Genomic DNA, 18208 nt, shown 5'->3' with positions numbered 1-18208 from the left:
CAGGGCAAGGCAGGGCAGCGCCGCCCCGCTCCAGCCTCCCCGCCCTCCCGGCGCTCCCACATAAGGAGCCGGAGCCGGAGCCGGAGCCAGCGCTGTGCGCAGGGCGGCAGCTCCGTCAGTCCCAGCGTCGGGATCGCAGGCGGAGCCGGTGCCGGAGAGCGCAGCCCGGGAGGCCTAGCCGGAGCGGGAGCAGCTAAACCGGGATCAAAGGTGGAGGAGCACTTACACCGGGATCAGACGCGGAGCGGGCGGAGCAAACAGGGAGCAGGCTAGGAATCGGGAGCAACTAAACTGAGATCAGATCAGGAACGCGAACCCGGGATCAAACAGAATCAGATCTGGAGCAGATAGACTGGGATCTAACCAGGATCAGATCAGGAGCAGATAGACTGGGATCAGATCTGGAATATCTGCAGATAGACAGGGATCAAAACAGGATCGGACTGGGATCAATCGAGGATTGGAAAGAGTGGGTGGGATCCGACAAGGAATCAGCAGATATCCTGGGACTGGACCAGGACTCAGGATCAGGTAGACTGGGATCAAATAGGATCAGGTAGACTGGGATCAAACAGGATCAGGTAGACTGGGATCAGACCAGGAGCAGATATACCAGGGTCAGGCCAGGAGCAGGTAGACCAGGGTCAGACCAGGATCAGACAGACTGGGATCAGGCCCAGATCAGTCCAGGATTAGATAGACCGGGTCAAACCAGGAGCAGATAGATTGGAATCGGACCAGGAATCGGGATCAATTAACAGCATTACCGGCTTTGAGCAGAGAAAAGGTTCTATTGCTACTCTACCCACTCCGAATCAATACAATCCATGCACAGGGTGAAGGGACCTCAGCCACCTCCCAGGTCAACACCCCAATGGTGAATAGTGACCAGTCTCCAAGTTCAGGAGACCTATTGCTCTTTTAGTTTGCGATTGAACGCTGAATATTGACTGCTTATCATCGCTTTATTCATTCATCTTTGCCAGATCAATCATCGTTGCTGGATTATACCGATCATTGATTAATGGATCGCCAATTCATCAGTTTATTTGTTGACTTATCAATGCTGGATTATTGATGACTAGTTGCTGTGCAGAGCCAGGTTATTGATCAACATTGCAAGACTATTCGTCGACTATTGTTGAATGACCAATGGTTTATTGATTCATTGTGATTGGGCATCTAAATGACTCGCAAAGTGATCCAGGCTAGTCCTAGTTTATCACTAGCTGCTCATTGCTTCTCGCCTCTTCATGGGTTTGATCATACGAAGAGTGGGCCAAGTGGATGAAATGCCGGGGTTGAAGGTGTGAAGGCTTCATCTCTGAACACTCCTGGAGCACCCCGTCTCCCCTTGCATTCCGCTCCCGAGTCCGGGGAAGATGTGAATCAGGTTGGGGTAGGTCCGCTGGGAGGGGGAGGAGGGCAGGCAGAGAGATGGCGAGGGAAACAAACCTGAGATTGGACTTGCCCAGCGAGGTCCTGGTGCCGGACTGCGGGCCCTACTCGGCCCCCGTGTCGGGCGCGATGCTCGGCTGCAACTGTATGCGACCCTCCTCATACCGGGCGCTGTGCAGCGCTGTGTCCACCCTGGCCAGGATCGACGACTTCTACTGCGAGAAGATCGGCTCGGGATTCTTCTCGGAAGTGTTCAAGGTAAGGGTCTGACCGTCTAATCTAAAGAGTGTTTCAATGTAGACTCATGGAACTGCTTTACAAAAAAACACAAAATCAGCGGGTCAGGCAGCATCTGTGGAGAACATGGGTAGGTGACGTTTCACAGAGTGCTGGAGTAACTCAGCGGGTCAGGCAGCATCTCTGGAGGACATGGGTCGATGATGTTTCACAGAGTGCTGGAGTAACTCAGTGGGTCAGGCAGCATCTCTGGAGAACATGGATAGGTGACGTTTCACAGAGTGCTGGTGTAACTCAGTGGGTCAGGCAGCATCTCTGGAGAATGTGAATGGGTGATGTTTCAGGTCGGGACCTTTCTTCAGACTGATGGTAGTAATGGGGGGGGGGGAGGAATTTCAGATAACATTTTTACTGAAGCTGCATCTGTCGGAAGGATGTCGTTAAGCTGCAATGGGTGTAGAGAAGATTTACGAGTATTTTGTCAGGACGAGGGTCTGAACTGCAAGGGAGTGCTTTGGCAGGCTGGGACTTTATTCATTGGAGTGCTGTAGGCTGAGGGATGATCTTACAGAGGTGTCTAAAATCACGAGAGGAATAGATCAGACGAATGCGTGGAGTATTTTACCCAGGGTAGGAATCAAAAGCCAAAGGACGTAGCTTTGAAGGTAAGAGGAGCAAAAAGGCAATATTTTCACTCTGAGGGTGAGGGGGTATATGGGACAAGGACGTAGTTGAGGCAAGTACTGTAAAACGTATAGTATTTGGACACGTACATAGATACGATTTAGAAGATAGACAAAAAGCTGGAGTAACTCAGCGGGACGGGCAGCATCTCTGGAGAGAAGAAATGGGTGATGTTTCAGGTCGAGACCCTTCAGAAGGGTATGGGCCAAACGGGAAGAAATGACAATAGCTTAAATGGGGCATCTTGGTCAGCATGGATGTTGGGCCAAAGGGCCACGATCCGTTCTGTATGACTCTATATAGCAGTAAACTCAACACACTGAGATAGGAATGTAGCAAACAAAAGTTCAATACATTATTAACCCCATTACTGGTGCAGAAAACCCAAAGTCCTTAGAGCAAGCAAAGACAGTCTATTCTTCATAGCTGGTTTATAGTGTTGTGTGGTGTTAAAGAGCCTGATGGTGGTTGGAAAGGTCTGAATAAGGGCCCCGACTTGAAACGTTATCGATCTGTTTTCTCCAGAGATGCTGCCTGACCTGCTGAGGGTACTCCAGCATTTTGTATGTATCTTTGGTTGTTGCAAGAAGCTGTATCTGAATCTGGTGGTCGTGATTTTCAGGCTCCTGTATCTCCTTCCCAAATGAAATGAGAGTGCAGCCAGGCTGGTATGGGTTTTTGGTGCTGGCTGCCTCTTCTGAGGCAGCATCTCCTATAGATCCCTTCGATGGCAAGGAGGTCAGTACCTGTGATGGACCAGGCAGTATTCACCGTCTTCTGCAATATCCTTCGTTCATATGTCAGTCCCACCAGTTCATATGATGAAAGAATGGATCGACTGGGCCGATATTCACTGGAATTTGGGAGGAAACCGGAGCACCCGGAGGAAACCCACAGGGTCACAGGGAGAATGTGCAAACTACACTCAGACAGCACCCGAGGTCAGGATCGAACCCGGGTCCCTGGCACTGTGAGGCGGCTGCTCTACCCGCTGTGCCACTGGACCGCGCAGGTGGTTGGTGAGCATTGGCTGCTCTGGTGATTGGTGAGCCCTTTGAGCAAGAGAAGAGTTCTGTGCCAGGATCCCCTGCCCATTTCTCTCATGCCGACTCTCCCGCTGACTGCTGTTTCAGGGAGCATTGCACAGTGAGGTGCAGTTGAACATAGAACAGAACAGCACAGGAACCTTATGGTCCCTTCGACCCACAATGTCTACTCCGAACATTATACCATGTTAAACTAGTTTAGTTTAAAGATACAGCGCGGAAAACATGCCATTCGGCCTACGGAGTCCGTGCCTACACCAACCCTATCCTACACACCAGGGACAATTTACAATCTTTACTGAAGCGGATTAACCGCCAAACCTGCATGTCTTTGGAGTGTGGGAGTAAACCGGAGCTCCCGGTGAAAACCCACGCAGTCACGGGGAGAACGTACAAACACCGTACAGACAGCACCTGCAGTCAGGATCGAACCTGGGTCTCTGTCGCTGTAAGGCAGCAACTCTACCGCTGTGCCGCCCCAATCTCCTCTGCCTGCTTGTGATCCATATCCCTCCATTCCCTGCATATCCAAGTGCCTATCTAAAAGCCTCCTAAGCAACACTATTGTATCTGCCTCCACCACCACCCCTGGCAACACGTTCCAGGCACCCACCATTGTGCATAATAATAATTAAAAACTTACCCCTTTATTCATTCCCCCTCTCGACTGAAAGCTTTGCCCTGTAGTCTGTGATATTTCCACTCTCAGGATAAAGGTTCTGACTGTCTACCCTATCTATGCCTCTCATAATTTTATATACTTCTCTTACGTCTCCCCTCAATCTCTTGCGTTCCAGAGAAAACATTTCAAGTTTGTCCTGCCTGTCCTTGTAATTAATATCCCTCTAATCCAAGCAGCATCCATGTGCCTATCTAAAAATCTCTTAAACACCAGTATTGTATCGGTCTCCACCGTCATCTCTGGCAGCACGTTCCACGTATTCACCCCTCTCTTGCCCTGCGTGTCTCCTTTAAACTTTGCCCCTCTGACCAATTGCTCCTTGTATCTAATATCCTCTAACCCAGGCAGCATTCTGGTAAAACTGTCCTGCACTCTTTCTGAAACTCACACACCTTTCCTGTAACGGGGTGACCAGAACTTCTTGAGTTAGCCAGAAGCAAATCTTGAATTGAGAACAGAGAACATGTAGGATGTGAGGGGGGGGGGGCAAAATAGAATTGAAGGATGGTAATTGTGAAGTGATTAAGTTAATTAGCCCCTCCATGGCAGTAGAGTAGAGAGCACGGAGCTGGGGGCTAATGAGGGGTTAACGAGACACATTATGTCCAATCAACTCATCCGGCAGGAGTTAAAAAACAAAGAGCATATTGGATTTTGTACCCACAGAAAACTAAGATGTTGCCAGGACTCGAGGGACCTACGCTACAGGGAAGGGCTGAACAGGCTAGGGCTTTATTCCTTGGAGCGCAGGAGTTTGAGTGGTGACCTTATAGACGTGTGTAAGATCATAAGAGGAATAGATTGAATAAATGCACAGTTCTTTACCCAGATTAGGTGAATCGGGAACCAGAGGACAGGCGCTTCGACCCAACATACCAACTCTAGTAGTTCCACGTGTGGATTAATGTAGATTTACTATATGCCGTTTATCTTGCTTGGAGCCGTATAGTCATACAGCATGGAAACAGGCCTTTCTTCACACTTGCCCACACCTGACCAACATGCCCATCTACACTAGTCCAACCTGCCCACGTTTGGCCCATATCTCTCAAAGCTTATCGTATCCATGTACCTGTCAAAATACGCAGGGTAAGTTAATCGAGAACCAGAGGACATTGGTTTAAAGTGAGGGGTGGGGGGGGAATTTAATAGGAACCTGAGGGGCAACTTATTTTACGCAAAGGATGGCAGGTGTATAGAACGAGCTGCCGGAGGAGGTAATTGAGGCAGGTACTGTCACAACGTTTAAAAAGCATTTGATCAGGTACGTGGATAGGAATGGTTTAAAGGGATATGGGCCAAACGCAGGCAGGTGGGACTAGTGTAGATGGAGCATGATGGTTGGCATGGGCAGGTTGGGCCTGTTGCCACGCTGTATGACTCGATCATAGAATGTAAACAAGATAAATGCCATGTAGTAAATCTATGTTAATCCAGCACACACGGGTCTATTAGAACATGAATGGATATTTATTCAATAGCTAGTTTCTAGGGATGTAATGCCCCCTGGATATAGTATCCATTCACATAGCCATTACTATTATTAACAAAAGTAGGATTGTAACTCTATCCTCTAGCGCCATGTTTCAGAAATTGTCCAGTGCAGCCACTAATTCCATCAATTTATTGTCAGGGAAAAGCTGGGCTGTTTTATTCTCTTGCAAGAACACAGAGTGCTGCAGTAACACAGCGGGTCAGAACCTAGAACATAAAACTTAGAACAGTTCAGCACAGGAACAGGCCATTTCAGCCCACGCTGAGAATTATGCAAAGATAAACTAATGTGATCCACATCCTTCCATTCCCTGCATATCCACCTCCCTAATTAAAAGCCCAGTAAAAACGTCACCATTGTATCTACCTTCACTCACACAGAAATGGGGCTTCTCGGACCACCATACTGGTCATCAAATACTAATCTACACTGCACATGTTTTGTAACCTGCTCTAAATGTTCTTGTTAGGCCATTCAGAGCAGAATTAGGCCATTCGGCCCATCAAGTCTACTTTGCCATTCAATCATGGCTGATGTGTCTTTTCCTCTCCTGCCGTCTCCTTGTAACCCCTGAAACCTGTACTACTCAAGATTGAAGGGTCTCGACCCAAAACGTCACCCATTCCTTCTCTCCAGAGCTGCTGCCTGTCCTGCTGACTTGCTCCAGCATTTTGTGTCTATCTCTAATCAAGAACCTATCGATCTCTGCTGTAAAAAAAAATCCATTGACTTGGCCTCCACAGCCATCTATGGTAATGAATTACACAGATTCACCACCCTCTGGCTAAAGAAATCCCTCCTCATCTTGTTGTTTCAAGTGTATGTCTAAACGCTTCATATACATTTTAAGAGTCTAGGCCCCCATCACCTCTCAGGCACTGCGTCCCAGATTTCCTCTGGGTGAAGAGGTTCTCTCGGAGATCTGCTTTCATCTTGTTCCTCCGTCTTGATGAATTACACTGGTGAATTTATCGGACTTTGATGTGACTTCAATTAACATAGCTTTTAATTCAAGCAAAACGCAAAGTGCTGGGTGAACAGCGGGTCAGGTGGCATCTTTGGAAGGAATGTAACGATTCAGGTCCCTTCTTCAGAGTGATTCTTGTGGTTGTGGGGGGGGGGGGGGGGGGAGAAAGCGGCAAAAGAGGGGTGGGGGGCGAGACAAAGACTGGCAAGTGATAGATGGTTGAAGAGCGGAAGAGCAGCAGGAATCACAATACATCAAACATGAAATTAAAGTGACGAGTGGAAAGGATTGGGGATGTGCAAAGATGTATAAAGATTGTGGGAGGGGAGTCAGTCTACCCCACGACAGAAGGGGGAGGAGTTGTACAGTTTGATAGCCACAGGGAAGAAGGATCTCCTGTGGCGTTGTGTGCTGCAACTTACTGCTAGAACCAGATTGTTGCTGACGGTCCTCCTCAGGTTGACCAGTGGGTGGGTCATGGAGAGGGTGAGCTGTATTGTCCAAGACGCTCCACTGTTTGAGGGGGCCTCCACTCCAAGACCACCTCCCATGAATCCAACTCCATCTCCAGGATGGAGCTACAGCGCTCAGAGTTTAGAAACGCTAAAGCTAGAAAACTAGAGATATAGCGGGGAAACGGGCCCTTCGGCCCACCGAGTCCACGCCCTTACATTACCCAATACACACTAGGGACACAGGCCAATTTGCCTTCAAACCTGTACGTTTTTGGAGTCTGGGAGGAAACCGGAGATCCCGGCGAAAACCCACGCAGTTCAAGGGGAGAACGTACAAACTCCGTGCAGAGAGCACCCGTAGTCAGGATCGAACCAGGGTCTCCGGCGCTGTACCGTGCTTCCTCAATGTAAGCATACTAGGAGGAGATTCTGCAGTGGAGCAAAGAAATGGAGCCACAAGGAATTGCAGATGTTGGAATCTTCAAGATTTCAAAGTTCTGTTTATTGTTACATGTACCAATTAAAGTACAGTGAAATGCAAATTACCACACAGCCATACTAAAAAAAGCAACAAGACGCACAACTACATAAAAGTTAACATAAGCATCCACCACAGGGGATTCCCCACGTTCTTCACTGTGATGGAACGCAATAAATTCCAATCCCCTTCCTCTTTATTTTCCCGCGGTCGGGGCAGTTGAACCATCCGCAGTCGGAGGGATCGAAGCCCCCTGTAGTAGGCTGTCAAAGCCACCGTGTTGGGGTGATCGAAACTCCTGCGCCGGGGTGTTAGAAACTCCCGTGTTGGCGCGATCGGAATTCCCGCGTCGAAACTCCTGCGGCTTGGAGTCCCCGATGTCGGTCTCTAACCGCGGGCTACGCAAAGTTAAAGTCCTCCGGCACCCATGGTTGGAGCCCCAAAGACAATCCTCGACAGGGATCGCGAGCTCCACGAAGTCCCGCAGGCTCCTGCGATGGAGCTCCCGGTCAATCTCCAGCAAAGGCCGCCAACTCCTCGATGTTAGGCCGCAGTTTTGACGGAGATACGATACGGAAAAAATTGCATCTCTGTTGAGGTAAGAGATTGGAAAGAGTTTCCCCCCAACTCCCCCCCCCCCCCCCCCCCCCCCCCCCCACATAAAACAAGCTAAAGAACACTAAAAACAAACATTTAACACACACAAAACAGACACAGAGAAGGAAAGGACAGACAGACTGTTGGCGAGGCAGCCATTGCTGTCCGCGGAATCTTGCACAAAACACACAGAGTGCTGGAGGAACTCAGCAGGTCAGGCAGCATCTGTAGAGGCAATGGGCTGGGTCTGTTTCCATGTTGTATAACTGTTTTGTTAGACTAGTCCTGATACTCAACCAAATAAGGAAATATGAGCAAGCAGGGGAATTATGCTCATGGCTGCTTTAGTCAGAGTGACCTCAACTCTACATTCTTGTCTTCTCTGCAATAACCTTTCTCTCTCCTGCTTATCCAAAAACCATCTATCTTTGCCGTGACAATTACTGAAAAGCTTTGCTTCCACAAGCCTTTTGTGGAAGAATGTTCCAAAAATGTTGAGGGAAAAAAAATCGTCTTTATCTCTCTCGTAAATGAGGGAGCTTTTTTTAAAAACATTTGTTGAAATACAGGAAATGAGGCAACGACAGGAACCTCTACCAAACTGCTTGAAGATCCTGATGGGATAGTCAATTCTTCAGTGTCAGTTGAGATCAAATGTGTCTCAATTATCTCTGATGTGCTGGCCAGGACTCTGGAGATAATTCACCCAATGCTCTTTGTCCGGAAGCTGGCTGTAGATCAAGAGGTCCCCAGCACAAAACATAATGCTGGAGGAACTCAGAGGGTCAGGCACCATCTATAGAGGGAATGGACAGGCAACATTTCAGTTCAGGACCCTTGGTCTGGCTGCATTTAGCGTATTTTGTTCTGTTTTTGTCACCGTGTTATAGGAAAGATGTTGTCAAGCTTGAAAGAGTTCAGAGAAGGTTTACCGGGATGTTGCCAGGACTTGAGCTACTGGGAGAGGTTGTGCAGGCAAGGCCTCTATTCCCTGGAGAGCAGGAGGGTGAGGGGCGATCTTATAGAAGTGTATAAAATCATGAGAGGAATAGAAACATAGAAACATAGAAAGTAGGGGTGGGGAGGAGTAGGCCATTCGGGGGAAAGATTTAATGGGACCCTGCACCGCCATTCACACACATAGATCATGGCTGATCATCCAACTCCAGTATCCCAGTACTATGCCTTCTCTCCATACCCCCTGATCCCCTTAGCCACAAGGGCCACATCAGGTAAATCCCTCTGTAAATATAGCCAATGAACAAGTCGGCCTCAACTACCTGTTTCCACTGTGGCAGAGAGTTGTCCAGAGCATGCACCACTATTTTCCTCTCTGTGTGCCTGAAAAAATTGTTCTCTCTCATCTCGGTTTTAAAGGATTTCCCCTTATCCATTAAGCTGTGCCGAACCCCCTTAGTCCTGGAATAGATACGGGTAACCCTCCACCCTTCAGACTTTTGCCCAAAGTATTTTTAAATGAGAACACGGGGACATAGGTTTCCAGGTGAGGGGAGGGAACACCGATTTAATGAGTAAAACTTTTACACACATAGGTTGGTGGGTGTAATGGAACATGCTGCCAGAGGGGATCATTTCTCAGGCAGGTACTATCTGTCAATGTCTTCATTTTAGAAACCTTTAGACAGGTAACCTGGATCCAGGAATATGTTTAGAGGGAACTATGGGTTGAAAAGGCAGGCAGGTAAAACCCTCTGTAGATCTCTCTATGTTGGTCAGCATGGACATAATCGGGCGACCAAAATACTTGTTTCCACGATTTGTATGACTCTATGACTACAATTTCCCATTAAGCACCAGCACATTCTATTTTCAATCTCTGAGATGGCTAGCCTGACCTATTGAGTTCCTCAAGAGATCTAGCATCTGCAGTTTCTGGTCCCCAGTTCAAATCTGCCCCATTAGCCACTTTGCTTGTCAATAAGTTGGAAAGGGTGCAGAAGAGATGGGCCAGGATGTTACAAACTGGAGTTTGAGTTATAGGGGGAGTTTGGATAGGATGGGACTTTTTATTTTGGAGCATAGAAGGCTTTGGGGTGATTTTATGAAGGTACACATGATTATGAGGGGATTGGATAAAATGTAGAGGATTCTAAAACTAGAGGTCAGAGCTTTAAGGTGAGGGTGGAGAGTTTTAAGAGGGAACTCAGGGACAACGTTTTCACTCGGAGGAATGAGCTGCCAGAGGAAACTATAGAGGTGGATACAAGACACGGTTTCAGGCTCCGTGGGGAATAATTTTTAAAATAGGATTAATAAAGTAGTGTTTGTTTAGTTTAGAGATACATCGTGGAAACAAGCTCTTAGGCCCACCAAGTCCATGCACAAACACCTATACACTAGTGTACCCTACACGTTAGGAACAATTTACAGAAGCCAATTAACGCTCAAACCTGGACATCTTTGGAATGTTGGAGGAAACCTGAGCACCCGGAGTAAGCCCACGCGGTCCCAGGGAGAACTACAAACTCCATACAGACAGCACCCATAGTCAGGATCAAACCCAGTCCTCCAGCAACTCTACCACTGCGCCACCATGAAATGGGTGTTTGATGGTTAGCACAGTCTCAATGGGCTGAAGGGCCTTTTTCTATGCTCTGTCCCTCTATGAGTCTAGTTTATAGAGTAATTCTGCTCCGTCACTGTTAGTCTCTGAAACATACCTTCCCCACCTACCTATCAACTGCCCCCCTCTCCCCGGTTCATCCATTCTCCACGCACTCTGGGCAATTTACAGCAGCTAATTAACCACACACAGCCTGGAACGGGCTGCCAGGGGTGGTGGTGGTGGAGGCAGATATAATTGTGGCGTTCAAAAGACATAGATTGGCACGTGGATTTTTTAGTTTAGTTAAATTTATTGTTGAGTTACAGCGCGGAAACAGGCCCTTCGGCCCATCCAGTCCGTGCCGACCAACGATTATCCTGCACACTAACATTATCCGACACACTCGGGACTATTTACGATTTTTACCAAAGCCAATTAACCTACAAACATGTACGTCTTCTGAGGGTGGGAGGAAACCGGAGCGTCCGGGGGGGAAACCCGTGCGGTCACGGGGGAGAACGTACAAACTCCGCACAGACAGCACCTGCAGTCGGGGTTGAACACTGTGAGGCAGCGACTCTACCGTTGTGCCATTGTGACGTCCTTACATGGGTAGGCAGGGAATGGAGGGATATGAATCACATGAAGGTGCCATGTTCGGCAAAGGCATTGTGGGCCAAAGGGCTGTAGAGTTCCATGTTCTCTGCTCTCCGTTCCAACTTGCATGTGTCTGGGATGTGAGAGGAAATCGGAGCGCCCAGTGAGGAACCTGCAGACTCCACACCAATAGTGCCCAAGCTCAGAATTGAACCCCAGATCTCTGGATCTGTGAGGCATTGGCTCTACCCACTGCGCCAGGTTGCCTTGATGCAAGGGGTCACCAAATAGTTAATGGGATGGCGGCCTCCTCCTCAAGTCAGTTTGCGATACAAATAGCAGGAGGTGACCTTCACTTGCCAGAGTGTCGACAGGCGCTTGGCCAGGCAATGCCGATCTGTTCTGCAGTAATCTATCGGCGGCCCAGTCCACTTTAGCGTTATCTGTATAAAGGTGAAATTGGAAAGGTATTCATAATAATCATAATCATTTATTAGCCAAATATGTTTTGCACCATATGAGGAATTTGGTTTGCCATACAGCCATACCACAAAAGCCACAAGACACACAACTACATAAAAATTTGACATAAACATCCACCACAGCGGCTCCTCCACATTCCCCACTGTGGTGCAAGGCAATAAAGTCTTATCTTCTTTCCTCCTTTCCTCCCGCGGTCGGGGGAGTCGAACCATCCACCGACGGTGATCGAGCTCCCACTTCGGGGAGGTCTAAGCACCTGCGTTGGGGCGGTCGAAACTCTTGTGCCTTGGAGTTCCCGAAGTCGGTCGCTAACCAGGGACCACGAGCTCCACGATGTTGAAGTCCGCAGCTCCCGTAGGTTGGAGCACCTAAGGCCGACCCCTGGCAATGCGATACGGTATCTCCGTCGAGGAAAGAGATAAGAAAAATTTCCCCCCCCACCCCCCACATAATACAAAACTGAAGATAAAATAAACATACATTTTACACCAAACTAAAACCACAAAGAAGAAAAAAGACAACGACAGAGACAGACCGTTGGCGAGGCAGCCATCGTACGCCTCCCCCTGGGAACAACAAATGTAGACACAACATGCTGGAGTAACTCAGCGGGTCAGGCAGCATCTCTGGAGAACATGGACAGGTGACGTTTCAGGTTGGGCCCCTTCTTCAGACTGATGGTTGGGGTGAAGAGGGGAATGCTGGAAGAGAGGAGGGCAGGATAAGGCCTGGCAAGTACTGATGTCTGAAGGTAGTTCAGTCTAACAGTCGACCCGAAACGTCACCCATTTCTTTTATCCAGAGATGCTGCCTGTCCCGCTGAATTACTCCTGCATTTTACATCTTTGGTGTAAACCAGCATTTGCATTTCCTTCCAATACATATACCTGGCAGGTACTAATCGATACAGGTGATGGGGGGTTTTGATAGGCAGATGGAGGAACCGCACCTCTTATTCCATGGGTAGCTTACAACCTAACAGTATGAACATTGAATTCTCCAATTATAGATAACGACAACCCCTCTCTCATTCTCCCTTCCTCCACACCCCTCTTTCTGTCCTCCACTCACCCCTGTGCCCCACATGGATGTGCATCTATTTCTCCCCCTCCCCCTCCCATTCCACCGACATTCCTTCCTCTGGCCTCACAATTCGTAACTCTTCAATCCTTTTGTCTCACACCTTCTGTCTTTTCCTCTCTGGCCTTTGTCCAACCATCTGCCTATCAAATCCGCTCCCACCTCACCTGTATCCACCTTGTCACCTGCTGAGCTTTGTCCTGCCTGTCCTCCCTGCAAGCATCCCCCTCCTCTTTCACAGACAGTCTGAAGAAGGGTCTCGACCAGAAACGTCGTGTGTCCATGTTCGCCGGAGATGCTGCCCGACCCGCTGAGTTTCTCCAGAATTTTGTGGGGGGTTTTTTCGCAAACCAGCATCTGCAGTTCCTTGTTCCCACAGAAATAATAAATAGCCAGCATGGTCAGTGAAAGACAAAGTAAGCTGAATGAACCTCATTGAAAACTACAGCATAAATACGGGTAAGATAAGGCATGTCATTTATCTCATGACGCTGCTTCTGATAAGAGAAGGACAGGAATATTGTGTGCAGACCACACCTGGAATATTGTGCGCAGTTTTGGTCCCCTAATTTGAGGAACATTCTTGCTATTGAGGGAATGCAGCGTAGGTTTACAAGGTTAATTCCCGGGATGATGGGACTGTCATATGCTGAGAGAATGGAGCAGCTGGGCTTATGCACTCTGGTGTTTAGAAGGATGAGAGGTGTTCTCATTGAAACATATAAGATTGTTAAGGGTTTGGACACGTTAGAGGCAGGAAACATGTTCCCGGTGTTGGGGGAGTCCAGAACCAGGGGCCACAGTTTAAGAATAAAGAGTAAGCCATTTAGAACGGAGACGAGGAAACACTTTTTCTCACAGAGAGTGGTGAGTCTGTGGAATCCTCTGCTTCAGAGGGTGGTGGAGGCCGGTTCTCTGGATGCTTTCAAGAGAGAGCTAGATAGGGCTCTTAAAAATAGCGGAGTCTGGGGATATGGGGAGAAGCCAGGAACGGGGTACTGATTGGGGATGATCGGCCATGATCACATTGAATGGCGGTGCTGGCTCGAAGGGCCAAATAGCCTACTCCTGCACCTATTGTCTATTGTTTATTGTCTCTATCACTGGTCGGCGCGGATTCGGTGGGCCGAAAGGCCTGTTTCCGCGCTGAATCTCTAAACTAAAAAACTAAACTAAACTATCCATGTTCTCCAGAGATGCTGCCTGACCCACTGAGTTACTCCAGCACTCTGTGAAACGTCACCTATCCATGTTCTCCACAGATGCTGCCTGACACGCTGAGTTACTCCAACAATTTGTTGCGATTATGCACCAAAAGTTATTCCCTTTATCCCTTATCTGTACACTGTGGACGGATTGATTGTAATCATGTATAGTCTTCTGCTGACTGGGTAGCACACAACAAAAAAAACATTTCACTCTACCTCGGAACACGTGACAATAATAAACTAAACTAAATACTTGGTGTCTTTTTTAGAGGCACATGGATATGCCGGGAATGGTGGAATACGGATAATGTGTAAACAATCATAAGAGGAACAGATCGGGTAAATGTGCCATTTGTCCAGAGTAGGGGAATCGAGAACCAGTGGACCTAGGTTTAAGGTGAGGGCCAAATAATTTAATGGGAACCTGATGGGTAACGTTTTTACACAAAGGGTGGTGGGTGTATGGAACAAGCTGTCGGAGGAGGTAGTTGAGGCAGGTGAGATCGCAATTTAAAAAAAAATTTAGACATGTACTTGATTTGAGTAGGTTTAAATGGATTTGGGTCAAAAGCAGGTAAGTAGGCCTAGTGTCGATGGAGCATATTGGTCAGCATGGGCAAGTTGAGCTGAAGGGCCTGTTTCCATGCTGTACGACTCTATGTGCAGGCAAATGAGATTAGTTGAACTTGGCATTTGTGTTCGACATGGAGATTGTGGGCTGAAGAGCCTGTTCCTGGGCTGTGCTGAGCTCATAGGAGTGTAGCCCCACTTGAAACATGCCCCCACTGACTGCTTGCCCCAGATAATGTACCACCGCAGGGTCTAAGGTTGGACAGGAGAAGGAATGGATGACAGGAACACCATCCACTCCTGGTATGCATCACGCAACCTGCTCCCAAGACAGAGTTAACATGAACTTGCTGTAAACTCCCTGGTCTACATATAAAGAAAAACACACGGGACTCATAAAGTAAAAAAAAAATTAACCCAGGAATGTACCACTGAATTCTTCAGGATTGTCAAACGTGTTTGTTTGTCAATGAAACGGAACAATGTAATTCTTATTTGCTGCAGCTGCCCAGAGCAACAATAAATAGGCGATAAATTATATCAGTTATTCTTAGTAAACTGGATCATGGTAATGCTAAGACCAAAGTACATGGGACAAGTTAGGGTGCAGCTGGTAGAGCCGCTGGCTCACAGCACCAGGGACCCGGGTTGGATCCCGTGTGTGGAGTTTGCACGTTGTCGCCTGTGACCGCGTGGGTTTCCTCCGGGTGCTCTGGTTTCCTCCCACATCCCAAAGACGTGCGGGTTGCGGGTAACAGGTTAATTGGCCCCTGTAAATTGCCCCCTAGTGTGCAGGGAGTGGATGACAAAGTGGGATTATCATAGAACTAATGTGAACGGGTGATCGATGGATGGTGTGGACTCAGTGGGACGAAGAACCTGTTTCCATGCTGTATCAATGAAAAAATATCTTCAGTCGGATTTGTTGGAAAAAAAATAACCTACTGATTCAAAGGCAACTCTCCCACTCACAGAAAGGTGATAGTGAGCAGTTAATCTGCTTTCATGCAGTTTTGGACATACAGCTCAGAAACAGGCCCATTAATACAGGCTAACCATGGTACCTATAAACCACACTAATCCTATTTCCATACACCGGTTCCATAGCCCAACACTTAGACAAATATAAATTATGCCTCCACATCACCTGGTTCGGGCTGTGCAGCCCGCGGTGCTGGTACCGGCTGAGCAGGTGTCATGTCGGTGACTGTGGATCTCATAGAATATGATCCAGGTGCCACTGGTCGCTGCTGACTGTTAGTACTTTCAAAGTCCCCCGCAGCCGGTTTAGACGCGACCCGTTTCTTGCCCTTGTTCATTGCTCCTGGTGTAAAACACAACTCAGAGCAGAAAACACGACCTCAGATTAGCAAACTTACCTGCAGGTCCACTGCGGGAGAACGCTTCACCCCGCCAGTCGATGCGCAATGCGTTAGACGATATGTCGCACATGCGTGCTGGCGGGGTCTTCACGTAGTCACTCACGTGACTCCGAAGTAAAATGAGTGTTTGACAGCCCTGGGCCTGTACTCGCTGGAGTTTAGAAGGTTGAGGGGGGACCTCATTGAAACTTACTGAATATTGAATGGCATAGATAGAGTGGATGTGGAAAGGGTGTTTCCACTGGTGGGAGAGTCTAGGACCAGAAGTCATCGCCACAGAATTAAAGGGTGCTCTCTCAGAAAGGAGATGAGGAGGAACTTCTTTAGTCAGAGGGTAGTAAATCTGTAGATCTCATTGCCACAGAGGGCTGTGGAGGCCAAGTCAGTGGATATTTGTAAGGCAGAGATAGACAAATTCTTGATTGGAACGGATGTCAAGGGTTATGGGGAGAAGGCAGGAAAATGGGATTAGGAGGCAGAGATCAGCCATGATCGAATGGCAGATTGGACTCGATGGACCAAGTGGCCTAATTATACTTCTATATCTTGTGAACGTGAGCTTCCTGTAAAGGGGCAACCAGAACTAGGCACAATACCCAAACTTGGCTGAACCAAAGTGTTATACGGTTGCAACCAGAACAGATCTCTGACTTGGCGAAAGCAGTGAAGAACTTTAGGTTTCTGTTTATTATTGTCAGCTGTACAAAGGTACAGTGAAAAACGTTGTTTTGCATGCTATCCATGCATGAAATTGGATCAGATGATGCTGTACATAAATACAGTCGAAATAAAGTACAATACATAGAGCAAAGGGGAAGATACAGAGTGCAGAATATAGTTCTCAACATTGTAGCGCATCAGTTCCAGAGACAAAGTCCAATGTCCGCAATGGGGTAGAGGTGAATCGGACAGCACCCTAGCTTGTGGAAGGGCCGTTCAGAAGTCTGATAACAGAGGGGAAGAAGCTGTTCCTGAGTCTGGTGGTGCGCGCTTTCAAGCTTCTGTACCTTCTGCCGGACGGGAGCGGGGAGAAGAAGGAATGACCGGGGTGGGAAAGGTCATTAAAAAGAAACTGCAGATGCTGGTTTATACCAAAGACGGACACAAAATGCTGACGTAACTCAACATGTCAGGCAGCATCTCTGGCGACAAACACAAAAAGTTACAGTAACTCAGCGGGTCAGATAGCATCTCTGGAGAAAAGGAATAGGTGACGTTTCAGATTGAGACCCTTTGTCAGGGAGAAAATGAATAGGTGACGTTTCGAGTCGGGACCCTTCTTGTTTATGCTGGCTGGTTTCCTGAAGCTGCATAAAGTGGAGATGGAGACATTTGTTAGAGCCTGCAGCAATGATTAGTCTGTTCTTGTGCTGCTCTTCCTCAGTCTGGTGATGCACACATGGAACTGGACTTTAGAGATACAGCATAGAAACGGAACCTTCATCCCACCGCGTCCACGCTGACACACTATCCCACACATTCTGAACAATTTCCAAATTTTTACCAAAGTCAATTCACCTACAAACCTGCACGTCTTTGGAGTGTGAGAGGAAACTGGAGCACCCGAAGAAAACCCACGCAGTCACAGGGAGAGAACGTACAAACTCCATGCAGAGCAGCTGTAGTCAGGATCGAACCTTAGTCTCTGGCACTCTCAGGCAGCAACTCTACCACTGCACCACTGTGCCGCCCATCATGGGATTAGGGCTGCAGTTTTGACAGGGATACCCTTCCCACCTCCTTGCCTCCAGGGACACACCAATTATCTGATCTCACAGCAGTGTTAAGCTGACAGTGTTCGTTCCTCGTCCACCCATGTCAATACCCTCATGTACTTATCGCCTTGCATAGGATATTATGGTACCAGTGGCTGCTGACGTCAATGGTCCATGCAAACCACTTGCTGCGGTTGTAGATACATAAAGGGCGCAGTCCAACTTGATCCAGTCTCTGACATGCCGCAAGCCCTTCCGTGATTAAAGAACAACTGTGGTTTGTTAAAACACTAGTTATTAAACAGTCCAGGTTATCAGCAAGGGGGAGTGGCTGAATTAACCCTGGATTGTCACATACTGCATCAGGGTGTGTGTACACAGGGAGATGTGTACTAGTCAGCGTGGATTGTAACACTGCCTCACTGTATACAGCGAGAGTGAATCCACTAGTGACCTTGGATTGTAATACACAATCTAGGTGTGTGTATAGAGGGAGCGTGTGGACTAGCAACCATGGATCGTAACACACTTGTCTCAAGTGGGTGAGGATAGGGAGAGTGTGTACTTG

At 48.0% G+C, this 18208-nt stretch overlaps 1 protein-coding gene across 2 annotated transcripts in view; it reads left to right on the top strand.

Annotated features, from left to right (window-relative positions):
* The window catches only part of LOC129695289 (dual specificity testis-specific protein kinase 1-like), a 103295-nt gene continuing 85087 nt past the window's right edge, over nt 1-18208 (top strand). Inside the window, exons 1-2 of one of the 2 annotated variants that reach the window (XM_055632100.1) lie at nt 1-210; nt 987-1656. In XM_055632100.1, the coding sequence (XP_055488075.1) occupies nt 1438-1656 (219 nt within the window). In that variant the 5' untranslated portion in view covers nt 1-210; nt 987-1437. Of the gene's footprint in view, nt 1657-18208 lie in introns of both variants that reach the window. The other variant, XM_055632099.1, reaches the window with a different exon arrangement.

The sequence above is a fragment of the Leucoraja erinacea genome, chromosome 3 (assembly GCF_028641065.1).
Source record: "Leucoraja erinacea ecotype New England chromosome 3, Leri_hhj_1, whole genome shotgun sequence".
NCBI classification, from domain to species: domain Eukaryota; kingdom Metazoa; phylum Chordata; class Chondrichthyes; order Rajiformes; family Rajidae; genus Leucoraja; species Leucoraja erinaceus.
This window is presented reverse-complemented; position numbering and strand designations above follow the sequence as displayed.